Source organism: Pocillopora damicornis, chromosome 8 (assembly GCF_964200805.1).
Source record: "Pocillopora damicornis chromosome 8, jaPocDami1.2, whole genome shotgun sequence".
In the NCBI taxonomy this organism is placed as follows: domain Eukaryota; kingdom Metazoa; phylum Cnidaria; class Anthozoa; order Scleractinia; family Pocilloporidae; genus Pocillopora; species Pocillopora damicornis.
This window is the reverse complement of record NC_142677.1, coordinates 18,144,788-18,170,975: the sequence shown is the minus strand read 5'-3', so window position 1 is coordinate 18,170,975 and position 26,188 is coordinate 18,144,788. Positions and strand designations below refer to the sequence as shown.

Below are 26,188 nucleotides of genomic sequence, written 5' to 3'. Positions count from 1 at the left end.
CATCTGATTGGCTGGCAATTGCATCGTCATCATCACGTGATTAAAATTTTCTGATGTCATAATACACAATGAGAAGATTGCAATTCATCAATCACTAAATTATTCATTTGTCATTTGTATTTCGGTCCTTCGATTTTCTTTTGCATGTACTCAGATAAATGTTGGTATTCTTAACGATTCGAAGCTATGAATATCTTATTATTTGGTGTAAATGCTGATTTAAAGTCCCACTGGTGATGTTCTATTTTAGGCGTCTTCATTTTCCCCATTTCTTGTGCTGAATAAGTATGTGTTAGCGCCTTCCGAAGGTCGCATGGATTTGCATGTAAACGTGATGTTATCTGTTGACGTCTGCTGTTTTAAGTTACACAATATGTCTCAAGACTACTTCAAAGTTAGGACTTACAATATTCCATTTACGAAAGTAATAAATAATGTTTTGAATAGCGTAAGATTGAGAGCGGAAGTCGATAGAGCTGAGAGAGCGAAATACGTAGTTCGATCAGTTTTCAGTTTCTAGTCACCTATATTCAGGCGATTTTCACGGGTATTGTGCTCACGTGAATTTTAACGGTAGTGCCAACAGAAAGTCGTGCTAATCTAACAAATCCTAGAGATATCGGGCGCACTCCGGAAAATTGTAAAAACTTCGAGAGAACGATCAAATTTATAGTTATCCGTACTTCATTTGAGTCAGAATTATTCACACCTCGGGTCAGAATAGCGTGAAATAAAATTTTACAAGCGTTGCAAAGGAAAAAAACAGCAGAAAATTAATTTTAATTATTGTATCCAATCTTAATTGGGCCTATAAACAACGGGTAAATTAAGCTAAGGTCCCTGTGGCACATCTTAGGGTTAGGTTAGGGTTAGAAAGTACAGCAGGGTTAGAAAGTGCAGCATCACGATATTTTCTAACGGAAGAAATCACCTGTAAGGCTCTCAATCTTAATTTGTCTTATTTATCGGCCACCTTACAAGCCACTAAATGATCTCAAGATGTTTAAGCCTTGGTTGGGTCTTTCGGCGACATTCTCCCTAAGGATAAAAATTTCAGTTTTGCATCGAAGCGTTTTACTTCTTGGGGGAGGGAGATTGGAAATTTGTGGCAATGACGGAAATGTCGATGTAGCTTTAGGGGGAAGAATTAGCCGTTAGATATATCTCCCCTAATGAGTTTTCGACATTAACTGGCTACCACTCGGAGCTGCTGTTTACCATTTTGATGGTGATATATTTAGCAGTCGTAGTAGATATTGCTTATCATAATTTTTGGTATCTAAGACGTAAAACTAAGTTTTCACACCGATGAGCCGAGAAATTATAAATTTTAGGGACCCACCCAGGCCCCAAATTTTAATGTGAGTTCAAGTAGCTATTTATTTCTATAAAGGAAACTTGACGTTTGTGACGCAATGGAACTGGAACACAACGGAAACAACTAGGGAAGAAATTTTAAATTTTCGTCCTGATAACGTCCCTTCATTGACTCACTTTCTATTTGAATAATTGGCAAAGATAGTGGAATGAAAATATTCTCCTCACGATCAGCTTGCGGCTTCTGCTGACGGTCGATGTCACCGTGTTTTGTATCCCTGTGTGTCGTCATCATTTCAGAGACTAAGACTAGCATTTCATGCCCACATTGGCTTGGTCAGCATTAGATTCCATCCACCAAAACCACCTCGGTCGAGAGGGACTGAGATGGAATATTTAATGACTTGCAAAACATAACCGAAGATTCTCGGAAATCCGCAAGTGATGTAGCCGAACATCCAAAGCTGTAAATCCCATGATTCTTGAGAAACAAACAGAAACAGCATAGCGAGAATTTTAAGTCGCGAACCATTGATGGTAGACATGCAGATAATTTAGGATACGTAAATTCTGTTGATGAGGCGCATAAACTTATTGCGGAATTTGAAACAGGATTGACGACGAATTTTTCTTTCTTTAAAGCTGTCAAAGGTTTCGGGAACACTGGTGTATGTATATATATGTATATATATATATATATATATATATATTGATATAGCTCTTTGACATTACAAAGCTTTGCTATCGCTATTGTGCATTCTCACTAGTTTATCTAGTTCAAGTTCTACCACAATTGTGGAATCATTCGGATTAATTTAATGCTTACACCTCCCTCCTCGGACAGAAGTCACAAAATACTGGGGGAAGATGCATGAGATATTTAAGGAGCAAAAATTCGTTTTTTACTGGTGTGCCTTTCCTAATTTTGGGAAGGAAAGTGCAATTGCCAGCACGGCATAGATAGAACAGCTGGAGAGAAAAAGAAACGAAAAGATGCAGAAGAAGTACTGTATATAATAATTTCTTTATATCCTCAAACTTTGTGTTTCTGTCAACTATGGCTTGCTAATTCAAAAGGTCAAATACATGAATGGGTCATATGACATTGATCTCAGAATACTTTTATGACAAACGTGATAACAGTTCAATCTTGACTAAATTGAAGATGGTTTAGAAGTTAACAATTATAAGAACTTTTCACTAACATATGCTGCTGACAAAGGAGAAAATATATGCAATTCTGCATTTTTTGCTTTCTATCAAGCAATCGTATGTTGACTCCTTATCACACTATGACACTTCCGTTTTGTCACATTCCAAAAAATAACTTGAGAAATACACTGTCACTCATCTTACACTGTTATATTTACCTATTACAGAAGGCTGGAAACAAAGATTTTGTTTTCAAGAAAATAAGATTTCTTGTCCAAGACACAAGGAAGTTTGACTGCAAAGCACAGATAAAAATGCGAGAAATTTTTTTTTTCAGAGAACAAGGTAGTTCTACTCATGTATAAACAGAACAAATCCAATTTAATAAATCAGATATGCGGCATGACTCCTTTTCTTCCATCCCCACTCAAAACAAGGAAACACACCTATAGAGGTTCCAGTCTGGTCTGCAAATGAAAAGGAGGAAGGTGATCACTGCAAAATTAAGCATTAGGGTTCTTATTTATAACATATTGATTATTGTATACTGATATCTAGAAATTAAGGTTGCAAGTAGCAGCCAGCTGAGTTATAGTTTGAGTTTTATCAAGTCCATTACTTTGTTAAATTTAGAGTAACCTTGTCTTGAGAGAGAAAAATTGAGGAGCTGTAATATACTAATCATCAATTAGGGACCACAAAGAAAAACTTATTTATAGAGACTTTTGAAGGAGAGGGGTAAGACTTGTGACAAGCTGGCAGACATATAGATAAACTTTACTGCTAAATGGGTTACAATACAAAGTGCTCAGTATTTGGATCAGCTATGGCTCAACTTAAACTTTGCTTTAGCTTCAAGTTTAATCCTTTGTGGTTTCCTTTCTCTGTGTTTATTTTTCAAGTTATGTACACAGAAGAACACAAAAATGACAAGGAATGCTTTTGAATATCAAGAGGCTGGAATAAGCAAGAAACCAAAACTGAATTTTAAACAGTACAAAGTTAATTTGATCTTCCAATGTTATTTAATTTTAACCATAGAATTTGCTATTTAAATTTATCCCCTCCATTTTTCTGGGTATTGTGAGCAAAAACAAACAATTATCACAAAATGCATGGTATACAATGGTTTGATTCACCAATGTGGCAAAGGCCTTTCACTGTCTATCCATAAAAAGGGAAATAGTTTGTAAACTGTAAGACATTCTGCATGTTGAGTGTATACTTATTCATCCATGTGAAATTAAAGGTTACTTGAAATAAATGTGAAAGATTTATAGGATTTTCAGACCCCTGATAACAATTACTAATGTGCTGATTTGTTGTACTTAAAGGTTATGATTTTAGCGGAAATAGTGGAAGAAATTTCTGGACCTGGAATTTTGTTGCAAATGTTTGTTTAAATCAGTTTAAGTCAGTTAAAAACTCTCCTGTTTCAAGATTACATGATTACCACACCAGAACCTTTTGTATTCTATATTATGCACCATGCTATGATTATGGTTTCAATAATAAAAGGTGCTGACTCAAGAACTTTCCAAAATATCTCTACATACAAAGAAATAGATTGTGGTTATGTACTCCAAATAGCAAGTCACATCAGTCTTCTGTAAGGAAGTAGCAGAAATTTCTGTGGTGGTTTTGGTGGATGGAGAGAAACATCCACCAAAACCACTTTATTCTATGTGTTAAGAGTTATGATAATCATTATGAACGTTTGGTCGGTCAGCAATTGTGCACCATAAAAAATAATTAGCCAGAGCACTAACTGCTAATTAGTGGTATAAATCTTTTGTCTCCCCGAACATCTAACAATAGCTATAGATAAAATTTAAAAAATATATTGTTGATGGTTTTGGTCAAAGTTTTGGTGGATGTTCCCTAATGACATCCACCAAAACTACGTAACATCTAAGCACCTTTTAAATACGTGAAATATCTGCATAAAATTGCGTAAAATGTTTTATAATACTACAATCGAACAATAAATTAATACTTACCATTTCTTTAGTAAAAAGTTTTGACGCAGTTTCCCAAACAAATAATACACTTGGGTCATCGGGATAAGTCGACATGTTGTCGTAGCTTCGTAATTTTTTTCCATCATTCCATCTCAGTCCCTCTCGACCAAGGTGGTTTTGGTGGATGGAATCTAATGCTGACCCATTGGCTTATGGGTATTCAATTAGATGAACATTAAGATGGCGGCTTCAGTGGCAGGTCTTCCTCAAGCACAAAATCAAGCGAAGCAGCAAGCCGGTGTTGCCTCAGATAGATCATTGCGTTCAGTTTTTGGTGCGTTATATGCCCGATATTTTAATTTTATTCAATAACAGAGGCGCTAGTGGGGCAATTAATGAATATTTACCACATGATTGAGCGCGTTTACACCATGGTAGAAATGTTGGCGATTCGGCTAGATCTGTTGCTTTAAATTCTTAATGGATTCGAATTGCTGAAATTTTTGCTGAAAATTTATTTAACGTCCAGTTATTTTTTAACTTGACGTATAAGTAGTTTATTCGAATGATGATGGAAGAAATTGAGGTTTAAAAATCTCCTTCACAACTAATTCCACCACATGCTTGATCTTTCTCAGTTTCTTACCCCATTACCCTGCTTGTAAATTACCGAAACGGAGGTCTTGTAGGACTAATTATATGTGGTTTCAAACAATTTCAGATATTAAAGCTACGTGTTTTTATCTTTTCAGTTGGGAATATTCCTTATGAAGCATCTGAGGAGCAACTTAAAGAGATCTTCTCTGAAGTTGGACCGGTTGTTAGCTTTAGGTCAGCTGAAAAAAAAACTCTACAAATATATTTTGCACAGTAAAAATTAATTTTTGAATGACTTGAAAAAGTGGCTTTTATGGTAAAGAGTGTTGCATTTCCACAATGGATGAGGAAAATACTCTCACTACTACCTGAACGATGAATGAGGAAAAGTCTTAATCTTTTATGAGAGAAATTTTGGATATGATGGAGCGTCTTTGACACTATGATAAATAAAAACTTTCAGGCATGAGATGACAGAGAGGGTTACGCATACAGTAAAAAATAATAACATTAATGAGGTTATTGTCCAAAACATCAGAAGTATACATGAATTTCAATCAAAGTTTTGCTCAAGATAATGAAGAGGGTCACACATGCAGTAAAATAATAATATTTGCTAGGTTATTGTCAAAAACACAGAACTACACATGATTATATTTTGAGCAAAGTTTTTCCCTATCAGCAACAATGCACACCATATGGATTTTCATTCTATAGATTATAATTAAGGTAAGGATAAGGAACTTCAAATCACCATAAAACTAATGGCCAAAAAACTCCTTTATTTCCTAACTTTGCATGCCTTGAACTGAGTTTCAAGGGACTCAGTACTCAACTCGAACATCTAGAAACTCAACTTGAATGTCTCGAAACTCAACTTGAGCCTCGATCCATGAAGTTATCAAGAAGTGAGGATTGAGGTTCGAGGGACTGTCAACTTACCTTTGAATGGTACTGTAGCTGGTATATTGATCAAAAAACTTGAAAGAAAATTAAGTAAATTATGCATGCAATTTAATGCCCTGATGTGTAAACTTGTGAGGCATAACATGTAATAGTATTTTTCTTCTTTTGAACAATAGAGGGATAATTAATAATTTGGAGTGATTATTTTAAACTTTAATTTTATCATTAGATTGGTATTTGATCGTGAAACAGGAAAGCCTAAAGGATATGGGTTCTGTGAGTATAAGGACCAGGAAACTGCCTTGAGTGCTATTAGAAATCTAAATGGGTATGAACTGAATGGAAGAGCTTTGCGAGTTGACAGTGCTGCTTCAGAAAAGAACAGGGAGGAAATGAAAGGTTAGCAAGTTACTGTGTGTCTGACTCATTATAAATGTTAGGTTTTCACTATGCTTTTCCTCATGGTATTATTGTTTTGTCAGAGAAATATATATATATATTTTTTTTTGGAGTTTGTTGTCTTTTTACTCTGTCCTTATTCCATGGGAGAAACAGTAGGTTATTGATTGTCACTCTGGACTGGGAGGTGAGACTTGCTGGTTCAAAACCTCACTAGGTTGTCATATTGTATTCATAGGGGAAATGCAAAGTGCTTCTCTCCACCTAGGAGAGATACGCTTGGGTACCTCAAACTATGGGAGAAATCTAACAGAATTCACAGTGGAGAGGGGGGTAACTTACAGTGGACTTGCATCACATCCAAGAGGAGAAGCAATTCACCAGCTCAAGTCCAGCTGAAAAATTGTGATAAGCTGCTGTACCTTGGGGCTGCTTGGCTTAGGTAAAGACCAGCCAATATTTACCTTACAACTTTCTTTCTCATTACAAGGTATAGAAGGAAGCAGTCGTCCAGAAGTAAACCCTTATGGACCACCAGTTGCTCCTGAAGAGGCACCTGAAGCCATTACACAAGCTGTGGCAAGTTTACCTCCTGAGCAGATGTTTGAACTTATGAAGCAGATGAAGGTAAATCACTCACAATGGCAGTAGCAATAAAGATCCTTCCTTGCAAAACTTTTTAGCTCCTGAAGTATTGCAGGAATTAAGTACATTTTAAAAGCATTGAAAACAATAGTAATCATAATGGCTAATCAGAACACAAAACAAAAAATATCTGGAAGAATACTTAAGAAATCAAGATGAAGACAAGCAAGTAGTCTAAAATATTGAAAAAAGTGCACAAACCAATTAACAATCAGTCATAGTTGTACACCTGGTAGGTGTAGGAGTCTAGGAGTGACTAGCATCTAATTTCTCCTTACAATATCTCCCCCAAATCACACATTAGGGTAATGAGAATATAGGACCTGAGGAAAGTATAGAACCCTTTGACCCTAAGAATGACTAGCAACTAATTTCTGGTCAAACATAAAGGTCACAAGAATAAAGGAAACAATCACTTACTAAATAATGAAGCTCTCGATTGTTTAACAAATTCTCCTTGTTAGCACCATAGGAAATGTTTAACAAACAGTAGGGAGAATATGCATACTGCAGGGCTCAAACTTAACTTTTTTGTCTTCTAGCAAAGTTTTGCTAGTAAGATTTTTTTTACTAGCAAAAGAAGGAACCTAACTAGCAAATGTTTGCTAGAGGATATTTTTTAGGCTCGCAACTTCGAAAAACCACTCGCATTTCGCGAGTGCTAATTTCGAGCCCTGTACTGGCACGAGGGTGTAAAGGGTTAAGAGGATAGTTTGAGTTTTCCAAATCAATCACAACCCAAAGAAGTAAAAAAAACCATTCTTACTCCTGTTAACTCTTGACACTCATTTTAAATTTTTTTCTTAGAATAAAATTTTAATTAGATGAAAGCACCGAGAAATTCTCAGTTCAAGGTTTATTTTGGTTTGAATTTAAATGTGGAAACAAACTGCTTCCTTTTCTGTAGTGTTGCAGTAATTATTGCTAACTAGCTCTATGCTTTGTGCTCTGCCAGATTTGCATTCAAAACAACCCTGAAGAAGCCAGACAGATGTTACTTCAAAACCCACAGCTTGCCTATGCCCTATTGCAGGCTCAGGTTGTCATGAAGATTGTTGATCCTGTTATTGCACAGGTTGGTGTCATTAAGGAACAAATTTTGTTTTACGATTAATTGCACTCTCATCGTTCTAGCAAAAAGCAAACAGTGAGAATGAAAGAGAAAAAAAGCCAAAGAAAATTGAATTTGTATTTTTCTAAATTTGTTATTTGTCATCACCAAAATGGTAAATTAATGTATTTGAAGAATTATCAAAAAAATAGAAAGAAATGTATACAAAACAATTTAAATCAGCTTAAGTTGGTTTTCAAAGCATGTGTTTCAGGACCGTCAATATCTTATCCAAAGATAATTCATATGCTAAATATTTTCTCTTTGGCTTTTTTTTTTTGTCTCCATTTTTACTTTTGCATTCTTCTATGACATTTTTTTTTGCAGCTAGGTGTATGTGACTGTAAAAAGCAAAGGTAGAAGCCCTGTGGGGTTGTATGGTTCTAGACTATGTTACACTCTAGCATTAAATATGTTGTGGATGCTGGATGCGATGCCATAGGGATCAGGGACTTTATGCTTAAACTTTGGATAAGCTCCTTCCTGAATTTGGCTGAATTTTTGGCCTGCAATTGCATGGTAAAGATGAGGTTACACACTTGCAGTCATGCAATCTTTTAGCTGTCTCACTTGAAATTTCAGTCAGTAGCCCAATTTTGTCAGCTACAATCCTGTACACATAATGAGCTCCTGAATAAGATTCCTTCTTGTTTTAGGGCATCTTGCACAGACCTACCGAACCTTTAGCACCTTTACAACCAACAGGTGCACAACAGCCTCAGCCACTTATGCGTGCAGGACCTTTAGGGGAAAGAAAAGGTCCAAATAATGCAGGCCCTCCTGGACCCTTCCACTCAGCACCTGGATCAGCACCTGAAATGAGAGGTCCTCTAGACATGAGAGGTCCTCCAGACATAAGGGGTCCACCTGATGGGAGAGGCCCAGGTGACATGAGAGGCCCCTCAGATATGAGAGGCCCTCAAGATATGAGGGGGCCATCGGACATGAGGGGTCCTCCAGATGTTAGAGGTCCACCAGATATGAGAGGACCAGGTATGAAAAGAAATTTCATCAACAGAGTGTTAAAACAGATGTGGCTTTAGATTTTTTCCTAGCTCCACTAACATATAAAAGAATCCTAATACTTATTTATTAATTTCCATAGGACCTGATAGTCGGGGTCCACCAGATATGAGGGGAATGCACCCTGACATGCGGGGCCCTCCAGACATGAGGGGACCCCCAAACAGAGACATGAGAGGTCCCATGGATAGAGGCCCAGGAGATATGAGAGGTCCACCTGATAGAGGCCCTGGAGATATGAGAGGTCCACCTGACAGAGGTCCTGGAGATATGAGAGGTCCACCTGAAAGAGGTCCTGGAGATATGAGAGGCCCACCTGATAGAGGTCCTGGTGAAATAAGGAGCCTTCTTGGAGACATGCGTGGACCTGGACCAGATCCAAGGGACTACAGGGGCCCTCATTCAGACATGAGAGGACCTGAAGGCAGAGGTATATGATTGTGATAACCCTTGGACAAGTTTTTTGTGTGTGATCTTATGGGATATGTCTTACCATTTAACAGTTTAGCATGAGGGGGAAAAGTAACTCATATCACTAAACAAAAGAGCGAGATATTCAAATTAAAAGTACTTAAAATTACGCACCTTTTCTTTACCCCATAAATATGTTTTTTTTTCTCTACTGTATTTCTGAGATGGCCTTTAAGTTACACAATGAACAAAAATTGGCAATTTACGAAGGGTTAAAAGTGAATTATTTACTCATAGCATGCTGGAATATTGTGGAATAATGCCCTTGGATGGATGATGTTGTCCTTGAAGCTCTCTCTGCCACCCACCTGTTTCTTTCAACAGTCTTTTAGCTGGAGGGATTCTTCATTACACTTCATTACACTTCATTTGAGGAGATCTTAACAAAAGAGCATTCCAGTGATTCATGGTTCACTTAAAACCAGGAGTGGCACAATAATAATCTAATATCATTGACCCTTTTTTTTCTTATTGATGTAAGCTTTTATTTTTGTCAGGTTCACAGGGTCCTGACTATAGAGGTCCTCCCCAAGACCAGTTTGGAGACCCAAGAGATCGACGCATGCCCTTTGACCCCAGAGACCCAAGAAACAGAGAGCCACAAAGGGGTATTACTATACATATAATTATTTATGTATTTGTTCATTTATTTTTGTAATATTAATTTGTTTGCCCCTCTACAAAAGAACTTTATTAAAGGTTAAAGGAGCAGGAACTTCTGCATAAAGCTGCATAGTGTGCTATCATTAATGCAGGCATCACTCTGTACTAATTTTATCTCTATGGGGCACAGAAGGATATATCAAGTTCAGTAATAAATTTTCTATCCCAATATAGATGTAAACAATGGTGCACTTCATAAAATTGCTATAGAGCATGCAAACAATTCTTATCCTCTGTGTGGTGTGAGTCTTTGTCTTTGTGTCATTAGATAATGCTGTAACCTTGGCTACTGTCTAAATCTCTTTTGCAGATGATAGAAGAGGTCCCTCTATGGATCCCAGAGACCAGCCCAGGGACCCAAGAGGTCCACCTCCTGAACAAAGATACGGACCACCAAGTGGGCCAAGGGATCCACGTGGTGAACGTGGTCCCCCAGGTCCCCAAAACGATGGACGTTTTTCAGGACCTGTCCACTCACCACAGCAACAGTGGGGTCCTAACCAAGGGGGACCACCTCCCAGAGGTCCTCAAGGTCTGAACAAATTGCCTAAAAATTAACATTACAGCTGTATATTTAGCTTGTCAACTCTACGGACTGGTTATTTAAACAAAGTTTAGCCGTTGTTTAAAAAACCCGCGTCCTAAACAATCCTCATCTTAGCTGGAAATTTGTGTTTGTGATCAGTGAAAAGAGAGCCGAAAGCTAACAGCAGAAGGACATTTATTTGATGAAATCAACCCTCTTACAGAGAAATCCTGAGGCCCACTGACTGCGTAAGACCGTGGTTTGGGTTAGACTTAGTGAAGATGACTGGCCTTGTGTGTTTGGAAATGATTCAATTGTTTGTTTTACCCCAATAACAGTATTTGACTAAGAGGTCAAAAATTTCCAATGCTAAATTTCTTTATGCTTATGTAGCGTCTATTCAGATTTTTTACGAGTTTTTGTTATTTGAACGAACTTACCACTGTTAGAAGGTCAAAATAGTTGATTAAAATGATAGATTCATTTTATAAGAAGAGACAGTTTTTGGAAATTCTAGTGAGTTAGAAATGTAGCCTCACAAATTGAAATATTTCGTTTGTTTTCCTTTAAATAAGCACTAGTTTGCAACTGAAGCAAAATGGAACTGTTTCGCGTTTTGTCCAACACACCCCATTTTATGATTCTAACTTGCAGTATTTTAACAGGTTTTAATCCTGGACCGGCGGGGCCTGTTGTGCAAGGTGGTGACGTCACAACTCAGGATCAAGAGAAGGTAACCAATGAGATTTCACAATTTTGTTTTGACCCCATAGATTTGCTAGCATGCAGTTTTATATGCGAGGTCTAAACTTCATTGTTCGTTCCCTTTGCAGGCGGCTCTTATCATGCAAGTGTTGAGCCTCACTGATCAGCAGATCGCTTTGTTACCTGAAGATCAACGACAGAGTATTATGGTTTTGAAGGAACAGATAGCTCACAGCACGCAGCCTCATTGATTTATGCAGCAATATCCATTTAATTTGCTCTTCTTGTTTTTGAAAATCATTAAAACTCTCAGAAACTTTGTAAAGTGAAAGTAAGAATTGTGTCCAGAAAGGAGGTTTCTAGCTCAAGACTACTCGTGGGATATCAACAAACTAAGACTTGAAAAGATAGAGGGGCCGCAGCCAGGATAAAACATCTTGTAAAATTTAAAAAACGATCTCTGGCTAAAACTTTTAAAAAATACGAGCTTTCGGCTGTTTGCGCTACAGCCTTCAACGGGTAAAATGATAAAAAGGTAAGAAATACTAGGTGTGAAGTACAAAGTAAAAAATTAAAAATGCTGATAACTAAGAATGTTTGTTAAAAAGAATGTTGTATTGTCCGGGCAAAGGACAGGAATTGTTGTCCGCATTGGGAGTTAACTTGGAATGCCACGCTTCTAGTGTCATAATGAAAGCCGATAAGGGAAACTGCTTTGTCGTCATGGACAGATCAGACTACGACAACAAAATGGAGACTTTGCTCAATGACAGATCCACCTATGAGCTAGTTTCCACATCACCTTTCCGCCGGATTGAACGCGAATTGAATGCCATGTTACTCTCCTTAAAGAGACAAAAAAAGATTGATGACCCAACCTATCGTAAACTTCACTCAACCGACGGCACACCACCAGCGATCCGCGGCTCAGTTAAACACCACAAAGAAGGGAACCCACTGAGACCCATTGTCACCTGTATTGGCTCAGCCCTCTACAACACGTTCAAGTTTCTAACGGATATTCTATCTCCAATTCAAAATCGTAACGAATACTCTGTTGCCAATTCCTTACAGTTTTCCAAAGAAATATCTGACATCAAGATCGACGAGAACGAAGTCTTGGTTTCCTTCGATGTTGTATCACTGTTCACCGCGATCCCTGTTGACAAAGCATGTGATTACATCAAGATCAAACTGGAACAGGATGCCTCTCTTCCATCCAGAACAAATTTGGACATCAATCATGACAGGACGGAAAATTCGTGCACTGTAAGTACCTCCCTTTGTCCCATACAAAGCCTTAGAAAACTTTTCTAAGGGTTTGTATAGGGACAACGGGAGGTACTTACAGTGCACGCATTTTCCGTCCTGTCATGACATAATATCACTCCTCCAATTTACCCTGTCCAACAACTATTTTATGTTCAATGACAGAGTCTATAAACAAGTACACGGATGCGCTATGGGCAGTCCAGTCAGCCCTGTAGTGGCCAATCTCTGTATGGAAGAGATCGAGGAAAGTGCGATTGACAGTTCATCCGTCCCTCCTAAAATCTGGAAACGTTATGTCGATGATAGCTTCTGCATCATCAAAAAAGACAATGTGCCAGCTTTCCATGACACATTAAATTCAATTGACGCCAACATCTCTTTCACCATCGAAATTGAAAGTGACAATAAGATCTCCTTTCTCGACACTTTGGTCACCCGTAGAAATGGCACCATCGCTGTCGATGTTTACAGAAAGCCTACGCACACGGACAGATATCTAGACTACAATTCTCACCATGATAATAAACACAAGGCCAGCACAGCACCAACTCTTCTACACAGAGCCCTAAAGCTACCCAACTCCTCCGAAGGAAAAGAACGAGAACTAAATCGAGTTTATTCAGCACTTGAATCTAATGGTTATCCATCGAATTTCATTAAAAACATCCAGGCCAAAAAAACCCGACGCTCAACAGTGTTGTCCCCGGAGGAACTTGTTGGCACATTTTTCAAGATGGTCGAGGCGTCCGAATCACGCAAGTCGTTCGCCTCTCTTCCATACATTAAAGGCGTAACAGAACCTCTGACTCGTGTCCTCAAAAAACACGACATCACAGTGGTGAACAAACCACTCATCACCCTCCAACAACAGTTCCCGGCTCCAAAATTTCGACCATCGTTGGAATCGCAAACAAATGTTGTTTATAAAATTCCTTGTGGTGACTGTTCATGGTGTTATATTGGTGAGACTGGCAGGGCCTTCAACACAAGAAAGAAAGAACACCTCAGAAATGTGAAAACCGCGGCAAAAGGCTCAAGAATTTCCAATCACGTCTGGGCCAATAGTCACGCAATAGACTTTGATAATGCATCTATTATTGACAAAGGCAGTTTTAGAACAAGAAAAACACTAGAAGCGTGGCATTCCAAGTTAACTCCCAATGCGGACAACAATTCCTGTCCTTTGCCCGGACAATACAACATTCTTTTTAACAAACATTCTTAGTTATCAGCATTTTTAATTTTTTACTTTGTACTTCACACCTAGTATTTCTTACCTTTTTATCATTTTACCCGTTGAAGGCTGTAGCGCAAACGGCCGAAAGCTCGTATTTTTTAAAAGTTTTAGCCAGAGATCGTTTTTTAAATTTTACAAAACTAAGACTTGTTTTGGCTTCGCATGCTCTACCACCTAGCGTTAGAACAAAGGGAATCGAGAGGCCACTTTAACGAACCTGACTGCCGATATAATGCTCTCCGTACCCACCAGTCTTTTTTCAACCCTTTTCACAATTTAGAAGAAAAACATTGGGTGATCTTTACAGCAGATGTCAGTCCTCAACATTTTAAGAACTTTATTCGCCAAAAGCAACTTAGGTAAGAAATTCTAAACCGATTGCTAGAATCGCTTCAGCCAGTATCTTTCGATGTAGCTGTAATGGATGGTTCGAAAGTTTGCCTGAAATAAAAACTATAGCGTTTTATTGGTGTTAGCTAATACAAAAACAATCTATATGTGTGTTTATATCAAAGTATTACTCAACCACTTCGAGAAAGATCACTGAAGAGCCAAGGACACAATATCCGACTCGTTTTCTGTGACGACACAAATAAACGTCATCGTGAATGTACCCAAAAAAGCTATTCCAAGAGTACTTATTTAGGAATCTTTCAACCCCTCGTTTAAGTTGTTTCACCTAAGCCCACATAACAATAATCATTCCAGAGAATCAGTATTTGGCGCCAGTATCGGTGGACGATGTAAATTCCGGTTTAAAACACATTCTTCTGTCTATTTCGACGTATGTGGATCTGACAACGTGTTGATATTGGATTCTATGTCGTATATAAGATTTTAATCCCGCTAAGGAATTATATAATTTCTAACGTTTCAGTGACGTGGGAACGAATTGTTTCTCAACTCCCTGTAGAATATGATTACAACCATTAATTTTTCTTTGTGATTAGTAGTGCAACCAGGTTAGTTTACACTTTAGGGATGATGAGTACGTTTCCACACATTTATTGGCCACATCTAAAGGATGTTTTTTTGGTGGTTTTTGAGTGGTTTTCGTATCTGGTGTAGCACTGGTTCTTTCTGTAGAACCTTTAGTTCAAGGTTCAAATGTTAAGATTGTATCAGAATGCGTATACTAGAAGACTGACTCATCCAAAATAAACTTTTCACATTGAATGTCTCTTGTGAGTGTAGTCAGAATGCAGAGAAGTCAACGGAAATTTCAACATACAGTTTCTGAATCTTGTGAAATGTATGCTAGTTGATGTTATCTTCCCTCCTGACACTTTTTTATCTTACGGAAATCGAAGGGCAGTCAATTCTGGTGTTTGTTAACGTTACTGACTTATGAAATAAAAAAAATGCCTCATATAACTTCAGCATCAACATTACCCCAGCAGTAGAATACAGCGATCTTTCAGTCTGTAACATCTGCTTTTTAGTGCAGGTTACTGGTAAAGTGAGGTCTGTCTGGAGTGCGTATCAGGCGTGCGAGTCGCAACGCGCGCTCCCCGCGCGTGGTCTCGCGCTTTCCGTGTCCCCAATCAAGCTTTCCTTCGATCACGTGAAAAACGCCAAAACAAATTAGGCCTGTTTTGCAGACTACTTTAGAAATTTTTTCGCCGATTTCAATCGGTTTGTGCAACGGTTTACTCGGTGAAAGAGGTATTAGTCTCACGTCAGCCTCAGCTACCAGCTACCAACCCCTCCCGACTTCCTGTTGCGCGTGTTGCGTCACATGACATGCTTGTGATTGCTTGTGTCGTGACCATTCCTACTCTAGTGTTGCAAAGTTTCCGCCTGACAAAGATGTGACTTTCAGGAAAGAAATGGCGTCCTGTGTCGTGTTTCGTCGGTCCATGTTTGTTATAGTTTGGCCCTTGCTTCTCCTCCCTTCGACCCAAGAAGTTCAAGTAAGGGTAAGCTGCCACAAGTATTTGACGAACTTTGCCCACGTAGCGGCGAACTTCACTTCATGTGCTATACAGCATTCTCGTCCTTTCCGTTTTTGCTGCAGTTGTAATAAGGCCTATGTCGCGGTACTTAACATACACAGGGCTATTGTAGGTAACGACACTTGCCGCGGTGACTTGGTAATGGGGGAACAGCATCAGATTGTGGAATCTGCGTATGATTTTGTAGTAAATCTCTGGACAAGCTCTCACTGTCCAGGTCGGTAAGCGGACAACGTCCCAAAGAGTTGTTTCATGACTGTAATAATCATGTAAGCAGGCCAGCAGCATGTAAATGACAGAGGGAGCTGCTTAATAGAGTTTATGATTACAATTTTGAAAAAAAAAGTTCTCTGAGACAAAAGCGAACTTTCCTGATCAACTTTAAAAGGAAAAAACACTTTCCCAGCAAATCCCCTTAGTCATGAAATATGCTATTTTCACCTCTCCCATAATAATATACCCGAGGGGGGAGGAAGGAGGATACTGTCCAACATTGGGTGGCAAGGTATGTGTTAGCCAAAGGGGTAGGATTCTCCAGATGTTTTGGGCCAAAAACTAGTTTGGATTCAGTTTATTGTGATCTCAAGTCAGACAGGGTTTCATCTCAAGGGAGACACGAGTATTAGGACACAATTTCTTTGTTACTCAAAATGGATAATTAAGAGTCACAGGTCAATAACTCTGGAGCAAATGCTATTTCCTGTAAGATATATTCTTTAAAATTTACAGGTAATAATTGGGGTTTTGCATTGATAGCACTAATATTGACTACCGATGGCTCCACATGTAAAATTATGGCTGGGCCATTGTGTTATGTTCCTGGACAAAACACTTTACCTCAGGGAGCCTCTCTCCACCCAGGAATATTACAACTGGCAAATTTTCAGGGGCATCTGCTAAGATGCAGGGGTTAACTTGGTGATAGACAAGCAACTCATCAATACTCCTTGTCATTTCATATCAGTATATAGTCTTGGTTTTTGTGGTAAACAGATCTTAGAAACAAAATTTCCTTCACCTATATCTTGTAAATGAATCACTTCTGAGACTTAAAATTTAGTACAGACCAGTCTCATTGGGTAATTATGTAATTACCAGAAAATAAAAGTTGGGTGAAATTGTGAAGTTAGCTTCCTGTACCACCTTAACCCTTTAACTCCCATGAGTGACCAAGACAGAATTTCTCCTTACAATATCAATACAATGTCAACCAGATAAGTGATGAGAATAAAGAAAAATATCAATTTTGGAATAATTAGTTGATCCAATACTAAATTCTCAGAGTTAACATTACAAGAATTGTATAGTTGACAGTAAGGAGAATTACAAATTTGATATGAGGGTTAAGGGGGCTAGTGTGGATGCAAAATCATAGAAGATACACGGTTCCCTTGTTTTTCTTACTTTTCACAAATTAGTTTCTCTATTATTATTGTAGATTGCTTTCACAATGATGTTGATGGTACACCTGAGTATGTAAAACCAAAGATTACTGAATTTTTTGAAAAGTGGGAAGCTGTAGAGCGCTGTTTCTTCAACAATTCCAGGGTAATCTTCCACTCATCTGTGTTCATATACCTACTCTCCTGGAAACATACTTAATCTTGCAGTTTCTGGAAAAGTTTTCTTCATCTCTCAGATAAAAAGAGTATACTATTAGATATTTGTACAATCTTCAAAGAGGGGAAATCAAGTAAATTTGACCCTATATTTTTATAGTGTTTCTCTTTAAAAACACGGTTGCTATTTTGTGATTTGGGTCACCCATACCCTTTGTAAAAGTCAGTCATGTAAAAATGTTGGGCCTTTTTTGGCATTACGAATAATATCCAAAACTCTCTCATGTTCACGCAAAATTCAAGACAATTGATATTTTACTTTTTCTAGCCATCCTCACGCTACAAAAGATTATTAGTCTGTTATATGACTTTTATCGATCCATATGAAGACCATCTCTTGCCAAAATCCTGGTCTAAACTGAACTATGGCTGTTGGAGAACAATGTGTTCATTTTCAAAACAGTTAAATAGCTCGAAATTCATCACATAAATCAAAATGGTTTACAAATCATTTTTAATTCAACTCCTATTTCACAGGTCACTTTAAAATTAGGAAATTCATTTACATGGACATGAAAGGATCTTATAATCTTTTATCATGATTCACAAATGAAAAAAAATTAAATGGCAATTCACGAGAAATAGAATTGCCCAATCACCCTTAAATGATAATGTGTACAAGTCAATTTTGATTTATAGAACCACACAATTCCTGTGCCAGTAAATGGGTCACATCAAAACATATCAGGAGTATACAGTGTGTGTGATAACTGTAGAAAGCCATATTCTTCCCTGGAGGAATTCTACAAGAGTATAGCAAATTCTGATGATCTCAAAGTTTGTGCTGATGTGTCTGCTTCTGTAAGTGTTACTTCCTCACAAATGTTGTTGGCTGTTGAGTAAGAGATACTGGGTGGGCTGGTATGATTTTGCCAGATTGACTGTATGTTAGCCTTTAGCAGCTACTTAATGAGAGTGCTGAAATTTACCTGAGAGATTTTGCTAACTCTTCTTATCGTTTTTTTTTTAATTGTTAAGTAAATCTGCCATTTTATTTCAGATGAATTATACAAGACAGCACTGGAGCAAAAGTTTTCACTGTGTCAAAATTTTCCATGATCTGGTCTCTGTGGTGGCTCTTACAGTGTTTTTTTGCTTCCTTCCCATCATATTTTACTCTGCTGCTAGACTGCAGGGTGCCTCAGAAGTCAGGAAAACAGGTAAAGAAATACTGGCCATGCTTTAACTCTTTAAACCCCTTTAACCCTTTAACACCCATGAGTGACCATGGCATAATTCCTCCTTACAATATCAATACAATATTAAGCAGACAAGTGATTAGCCTGCAGTGCAGGTGTCTTGTTAGTGCAAGCTAACGCTAAAAGCTTCTGATCATTTGTTCAACCAGCCATTTTTGATTTGCAGTTAGAGTGGATGGTGGGGGTAGGGGGTGAGGGAGGGGAGAAAAGACGCCTGCCTGAAGAGGCTGTTAAAATGCCCTATGCCCCCTGATTAGTTGCGCTTCACTGCATTTCCGGAAATAAGAAGGTAACCAATAAAAATGAGTTTATTTAAAAGTTGTTGACAATGACTTCCAGCAAAAACCAACACATGTGGAGCTGAGCTGTCATATCCAGCTACATATAGTGCGTAATGTCCAGTAAGGGTGCGAGTGACAACTGTAGGCTTTGTGGAGTTTCCTTCAAAATTCAGTTCGGAAATCTCCCCAAGCAGAGCCACTCTTCATCAGAAAATATTTTCAAACCTTCAAAACGGAAGGAGTGCTTTGGAGTTGTTTTGAACGAAATTGTTCGTCAAGTTGGATTTTCCTTGGTGCAAGATAGCTTGAGATTTTCAGATCATGTTTGCGACCCATGTGGCCATAAGATTTGAAATTTAGGCCAATTGTACCACTTTGTCAAGAACGCAACTACAACAACGTCTACGCCAGTGAAAACTAGCAAAAGAAACCTTGACACGCCAGATAAAGCTAGTCCACCGTGGAGGAAATCAAAATCTGTATGTGTTCGTTCCCTGATTGGCAAGACTCCATTGAGGGAAGTTCCTCCTCTCATATGATCATGAGATGCTTAGTCATATGAATGTTTTGACCCTCGACTGCCCCCTTGGTATAAATTTTACTCTCCCCAGCCTTCCACTGCCATTAAAATCAAAGATGGTAGCCATAATATTCATTATGAAATTACTTAGCCAAAATTATGCCTGCTCTACAGACTAACAAGTGATGAGGAAAAAGAAAAATATGTAAAAGGTGGTTATTAGTTGATCCAACACCAAATTCTCCAAATTAACATCACAAGAACTATATGGCAGACAGTAAGGAGAATTACTAATGAGATCTTGGGATTTAAAAGGTTAACTCCTAGAAGAGATGAACTTTTTCCAATAATATCTTTACACTATCCTGCAATCAGGTAGTGAGAAAACTCAAACTTATCAGGTTAAATTTGCTGTTTTGATTAACAACAAATTCTTCTAACTTATTTACAAGGAAATGTATAGCAACTAGGGGGGAGAATTAACAATCAGATCTTGGGAGTTAAAGGTTAAATCCCAAAAGTTGGTTAGTGAAAGAAGGTTTAATTTAGGCCCAGGTTTTTGGCAATCAATGGACTTTGACAGTTCCCTATAGGTGAAGTTTTTGAAGTTATTAGATCTTTGTTTTAGATCAAATAGAAGCCCAGTTAACAGTTTTGCAAAACCTTGATGTTTAGGTGATATTTTCTGCTTAGTTTAAGATTGTTTAGAGCACAGTTTGGATGAACAAGGGTTAAACTTTGTTTTAATAACTGGCTGTTAGAGTGACCAGCCTCTAATATCACCTTACAGGAACACTGAATCATTCTCTTAAGATCATGAGAATTAGAGAAATGATTGCCCAATTGAGTTGCTTTGATTGTTAGTACTGAAGAAAATGCTTAGAGAAGAGAGGGGGTACAGAAGCTGTTTTTTTCCCATGCTGAGTTTGCAAATTCAATATCATATCTCTTTTCTGAAGGTTGCTTATGCTATGATTTTTGCTTTTTTTCTTGAGGACATCTCTCTATCCTAACTTTGTTTCTGTATTTGTTTTCGAAGTTTTTTTGTCTTAATTCTTTATTTGCTGCAAAGCTCTGCTGTCTGTCATGAGGTTTCTCTTTTGCTAAAATTGTCTTTATTTGTTGTAATGACATTGCTTTCTCTGATTGAAATTGATTTTAGTACTGGCTCAAAAAAGCATTTAAACTACAATGTAAATTCTCCTTATTCTGTTTTTTATTTGTTTGTTTAATTTAATGTTTCATGTTGTTAGTAATTGTGTAATTACTTGTTTTTTTTTTTGTGCACCACACGAATGATTTTTTTTTTGTTTTGCAGAAACTATGAGGGCTCCTCTGACCTGAAAGTCTGCAACTGAGGGGCAACATGTCATCCAGGTTTTGAACATGTTAAGTGTTCAGAGTTGCTCAAATGCTGACTTGATCAAATGTAAAGATCATTGAGGTTGCTTCACTCTTTACATTCCAGTGGAAAAAATTTCACATAAGTTAGAGGAAAGAAATGAGTGTAATAACTGGAAACACATCCAGTTGAATCTTGAGGAACCTTTGCAAGAACCTCTGTTGGAAAATAGTGAGAAAACTTAATTAATCTTTCAGAGAAGTGGAAATGAGTAGAAAAGCCCCCTGTCTAATTGTTGACTCTGAACAATAATTGAAATGACTGATAAATGAATTAAATAACTTCTACAGTATGCATTTGCATGTGCATACTACACCTTAAAAACTCACCAAAATTTCCTTGTATACAACTGTGAACTCCTCTCTTCTGATTGGTGTGCTCACATTTATGAACGTCAGCATCTTGCTGCAAATCTTACTGTTCAGTTTTCTTTGAAATTGTTGATTAAATTGCCTCTGAGAAACTTCATCTAAACTAAAGGAGGTTACCAATGTTGCAACCTCCAGCAAAAAATGAGCTTCAAATTAATAAACGTCACATTTGATTAAAAAACTGATAAAGGATTTTACATCATCGGCGTTAGCCTTCAACATCCAACTCTGACTTCCAGAAATGAGTAACAAACGACTCCTTCTATTCTATATCAAGATATTTTATGGCAAACAGGTGTGAGGGAAAGAAAGCTTCAGCTTGATTTAACACGAAAATTGTCTCAACTAGTACACAAGTAACTGGATGGCAGCTGGAAGGAAAAATTTTAAATCTGACCTTGGGAGTATAGGGGCTAGGTTATAAAGCTTCTTGATTTGTGCAGCAACCCTTTGTTTGGTCCAAGACACTCATAAGAAGTTTTTATGTCTTTAATATTTTTATTTCTTTGATATTTTTATTTCTTTGATTGTTGGTCTGTTGTGAAGAAACTCTAAACAATCACTAAAGTTTGCACAAAGTTTTGAATTTGAAATAGAAGCTAGGTATCTTGTATTAATATTGAAGAACATGGTATGTCTACCAAAGAAAAGAATGTCAGGTTCACTTCTCAGCTGTGGTTTGCATTGTGTGATGATACTAGACAACAAGGAATCTTCTGAAATGATAATTTGGTTTTGTCAACTGAGTTGATAAGGTTCACTCCGACGAAGGGCTTACGCTCGAAACATTAGCTTTAGAAACTTTTCACGTTTGCCAATCAACGTTATAAACTCAGTTGATAAATTAGAACTAAATTATCTTGTAATACCTTCCACCGACGTAGCACCACAGTTTGAAACTTACCCCCCCCCCTCCCCACCCATCCAAAATGATTAGTTTTCTTTGGGTTTTTGTCCAATTTTTAGTGATTAGCCCTATACCTACTAAGATCAGAATTTATTCTCTCCACACTGCTCTTAATACTTTTCCTTTGGTTTTGACAAGGAGAACTTGATTCTTAGTTTATTGAATTCTCGAGAAATCATTTTCTACTGTTACGTTGTTTTTCCTTTCTACACCTGAGTCGAAATATGTACTCCTTCAACTGATCATCTTTTACTGTAATTGTGACATGGTAGAGTAATTTTTAATAAAGTGTCGAAAGTAACCCAGGTTATTATTGGTCAGAAAACTTCTGATTGTTTTTGGTTTCGAGACACTCGAGCGAAAAGCGTCCTGTATGCTTTTGTATATCCTCAAAAGCTTCGGGAAGAGTCCAACACGGAATTCCCATTTAACCTCATTAATCTGTTCATGCATTGTGATTGGCCAATCAGGAGTGAGATGATTTTTTGAATATTCAGTAATGTTTTTCTGCTGTTGAATCTGTGGACTTTCGCTTTCCGATCAGGCGCTCTTGTTTTTCAAAAGTGAAATAAAACCTAAGATTGTTTTCTGGGATAAATTTAGTTCCATGCGATTGCAGTGATTATTTGGAAACAACTCCACACTATTGTGGTGATTATAGCGATGCTTAGCGCTTGATGTAAAATTCTTTCTCCTCTTTCGGTCGTCCATAAATAGAGGAGCAGGTGAAGAGAGTCTCTTTGTTTCGGGAAAAAACACGTGCTTGGAAACATGACGTTCACGCCTTTTACGTGTTTCAATTCCCCTCTCTCCAGGCGTGTTTGGAAGAAATCAATCTTTTTTTCTTTCAAATAAACAGGAAACTTGTAAATGGACAGGCGAACTAAACGCTTTTGTCGAGCAATTTTCTCCTCAATCGTAAATCACGATTGTTTGTTTTTTCTACTCAAAATGAACTCATTTTAAACAGCACAATAGACTGGCTGCTCAAATATTGCTCATAAAATTCGATACTTGTGTTCCCCAAGCCTGAAGGGTTAAAACAATCCATTCAACACTGGTAGAAGCCATGTAATTGCTGTATTGTACTTTGAATGGTTTACTCCAAATAGGCACGTGCCAGTACCACGCTTGACACCTCTATTGTTCCACCAATGAACTGGCAATGGCCATCGATGGCGCGTGTCCCACACGAACTGCACGTGTTTTCAATTCAACTCCGTAGACTGGAGCAATGACGCGAGTTACGCCGTCAACAATCTAGCAGATGTTTTCTTTGCTGAAGAATGTTTTGCCAGACTTTGAATCGTTAAAGTGAATAAGAAAAACGTGTTTGTTTGTTGTCGAGTGATGTTCCGTTCATCACTCTCGCAAATTTGCTTTGTTGAAAACATTGCGGCTGGACGGGTGTTTGGCGATTTTTTTTCCTGTATTGGACGCAATGAAAAAATTATCTTGTGCAATCATTGTTTGACTGATGCAAGTCCCAAGCGGAGCAATTTTACATAATTCACAAACATCTCTTCTTTTTGCAGTTCAGTTATTAAGGCTCTTGTCCCGATGTAAAAATGTTCCTATCAAAGTTATATAATTAATCTTTGTGAACATAAAGATTAAAAGGCTTATTCTGTTAATGAATGGAAATATTCATGTTAGAATCGTAAATTTCTTCTGCGCAAAGGAAATGAACTTCACTAGCAAAATATACTTTTAGTTCCAAGCCTTGTTTTCAAGATATTTGCTCCAGCAACTCATTAGAAAACAAAAAAAAACAAGATTTAAAAAAATGTAAAAAAAATAAAATAAAAAAAAACAATTACTGAAATCGTCGCTGCTTCTATTCTCATTTTCGGCATTTCGTTTGTATTTTGCCGATTACATACATATCGCTGTGAACAGATTTGTACTGAATATCATACGTCTGTAAAACGATAAAGTTTTGAGCGCTATAAGCACTAGAGTAATATTTTAAAGAGAAAGAAATAGGCCATGACACAGATGCACTTAACTTCACTACCGAAGTCAAAGGGCAATATGTTTTTGTTTATTGACATCTGTAATTTGTAGTTTCTCTAGCTGTAGAGGCCCTGAGTTCGAGAAATACATACACGAGCGAGTCTAGGGACTAAAATACAACAAATCACTCATCTGAGATTAACGAATTGCGCAGGTAAAATTTTGTGGTGTGTTTTACCGACAACATTTAGTTCACCGCTCGTTCAGTTCTGATGGGTGTGTGAAAGTTGAGATCTTATAGATGTCTAACAATTGTAAGTTACAGCTGTATCAAAGTTAATGTTTAAATAAAGAATTTTTATTTCTTCGATCTGAGATCACGGGCCTGATGTAAAGATACGCCATTATCCTGCTCCTGAATCCAGAACTGAGGTCCAGAGGAAACAATCGTGCAAAAGTATAATTTTTTTTCCAAAAAAAAAAAAGAAGAAATGAAATCATTCGAGCGCAAGGAAAGTGGCTCTTCTGATAACTTCTAATAAATTTACACTCTCTTCTTTTATCTCTAGATAAAATGGAAAAAGAAAAATGATAGATGAAAAGGAAAACTTACGCATCAAGGTAGATTGAAGAAAGTTGTACGAAAGCTCAATCTGGTCTGCCGTTTCTAGTGCTTAATACTCATAAAGTATTTCTCAACACGGCGCAAAAAATAATCTTTTACCAGTTCTCCAGTTTCTTTTCTTAAAATTTTAACCTTAATACAATATTTTTTTGTCGAAAGGGAGGAAAAGTGTTTTTTTTTAATCGTTTTTTACGAATAAAAATTTAGTTTTTGCGCAATCGCTTTTGTTGTTCAGTATTTTTATGTGGGAAGTATCCGGGCAAGGAGGGAATTTACCGAGAAAAACTAAATTTCTACGTTAATCTTATGGTGATCATACATTCTCAAGTTCTACTTTTGAAATAAGGATAACAGAGGCACTTCTTACGGTGCTTGATGGTTTTAGTCATATTTTCTGCAGGCATATTTCAGTAGAATTCATGCAACCAAAGACACGAAACTCAGGTGTTTCAGAGCAATGTTTGCTTTTATTTTGTCTGGTGTTTATTTGTTCTGTTCAGATAGCACCTGAGAATATTTGTTGATTTGCATACAGAGGGAACAAGGTTTGACAAAAGGCTAAACATGTTTCCCTTCCCTTGGCTTTGTCCAAACAGTAAATACAATAGATCATTACCCGTCACAAAGCCGGCTATGAATTTTAAAAGCGTTTCTGTCGGAGCCTTTGCTTTCCGAAGATTCACCAGCGTCTCACTGTCTCTCTATCTCTAATTTTGGACTCATTCTGGTGGAAGATTCATTGATCAACACCAAAATCAACAGGTAGTTCAGTCACAGCGAGCTTGTAGAAAAAAAAATTAGACACGCCTGAGAAGCAAAAATGGATTCCCACAGCACAAGAGCAATGGGAGAAATATTTGTTCCACAACCGCAGTTCTCACACTTCAACTCCTCAGTCAGTAAAACTTTCACTCCTACAAGCCAGCGAGCGACTTTGCATTACCTTCCGCGAGCGAGGAAACACACAGAGCCCAATTGGCGGCATTACGAAGCAACTTTGACGTCCGCGTGTCGCCGAGAGATGGATGCTGTCGACGAAGAAATGATTACGCGGCTCTGCTATGCACTTGAACTTGACAAACTTCATATACTGCCCGATCTTGGACTAAGCGCTGAGATCGTGGATAGAATGTGAGCGAAAAGGTTATTCCTGGCGGGAACTTCACCGCATAACGGTTAAACAAGAAATGCATTCCAATTTCCGGGTGAAATAACGAAGAAGGACACGGCTAAAGTAGAACACGGGCAGGGCGGTTTATCGTGAAGACTCGGAAGATTTTTTCCGGCCACACTAATTTGGCCCAAACTAAAGAAAATATTAAGTTTTTTTCGCGAACAAGTCGCATTTTGTATCTTTTAAAAATATTT

General features: G+C 37.7%; 4 protein-coding genes and 1 long non-coding RNA gene across 6 annotated transcripts; 4 read left to right on the top strand and 1 right to left on the bottom strand.

The window, feature by feature from the left end:
- The first annotated feature begins 1,529 nt into the window (after nucleotides 1–1,529).
- On the top strand, nucleotides 1,530–11,796 carry LOC113671793 (uncharacterized). Of its 2 annotated transcripts, XM_089213873.1 has the most exons (12): nucleotides 1,530–1,652; nucleotides 4,643–4,764; nucleotides 5,183–5,261; nucleotides 6,163–6,332; nucleotides 6,823–6,959; nucleotides 7,933–8,052; nucleotides 8,745–9,081; nucleotides 9,194–9,541; nucleotides 10,080–10,190; nucleotides 10,556–10,777; nucleotides 11,437–11,504; nucleotides 11,605–11,796. In XM_089213873.1, exons 2-12 carry the CDS (start codon nucleotides 4,659–4,661, stop codon nucleotides 11,725–11,727), a joined length of 1,821 nt encoding a protein of 606 aa, XP_089069999.1. In that variant the 5' UTR covers nucleotides 1,530–1,652; nucleotides 4,643–4,658; the 3' UTR covers nucleotides 11,728–11,796. The 2 variants fall into 2 exon arrangements, with proteins under 2 accessions (XP_089069999.1, XP_027043848.2); XM_027188047.2 differs by lacking the exon at nucleotides 1,530–1,652 and having other exon boundaries at nucleotides 4,637–4,764.
- LOC149041692 (uncharacterized) lies at nucleotides 2,323–4,634 on the bottom strand. The gene is made up of 2 exons (XR_016188943.1): nucleotides 4,470–4,634; nucleotides 2,323–2,936 (listed from the first exon to the last, which is right to left on the bottom strand). It is a non-coding gene; the product is annotated as an uncharacterized LOC149041692 (long non-coding RNA).
- A 289-nt stretch (nucleotides 11,797–12,085) lies between the features above and the next one.
- Nucleotides 12,086–12,793, top strand: LOC149041691 (uncharacterized). Its single transcript, XM_089180912.1, has one exon. The coding sequence runs from the start codon at nucleotides 12,086–12,088 to the stop codon at nucleotides 12,791–12,793; it is 708 nt and encodes a 235-aa protein (XP_089037038.1).
- An 80-nt stretch (nucleotides 12,794–12,873) lies between these two features.
- LOC149041690 (uncharacterized) lies at nucleotides 12,874–14,078 on the top strand. Its single transcript, XM_089213876.1, has one exon. The coding sequence runs from the start codon at nucleotides 12,897–12,899 to the stop codon at nucleotides 13,971–13,973; it is 1,077 nt and encodes a 358-aa protein (XP_089070002.1). The 5' UTR covers nucleotides 12,874–12,896; the 3' UTR covers nucleotides 13,974–14,078.
- Nucleotides 14,079–15,783: 1,705 nt separating this feature from the next.
- LOC113671803 (osteopetrosis-associated transmembrane protein 1) lies at nucleotides 15,784–22,003 on the top strand. Its single transcript, XM_027188058.2, has 5 exons — nucleotides 15,784–16,157; nucleotides 17,379–17,488; nucleotides 18,199–18,360; nucleotides 18,560–18,719; nucleotides 20,878–22,003. Exons 1-5 carry the CDS (start codon nucleotides 15,815–15,817, stop codon nucleotides 20,901–20,903), a joined length of 801 nt encoding a protein of 266 aa, XP_027043859.2. The 5' UTR covers nucleotides 15,784–15,814; the 3' UTR covers nucleotides 20,904–22,003.
- Nucleotides 22,004–26,188: the final 4,185 nt, after the last annotated feature.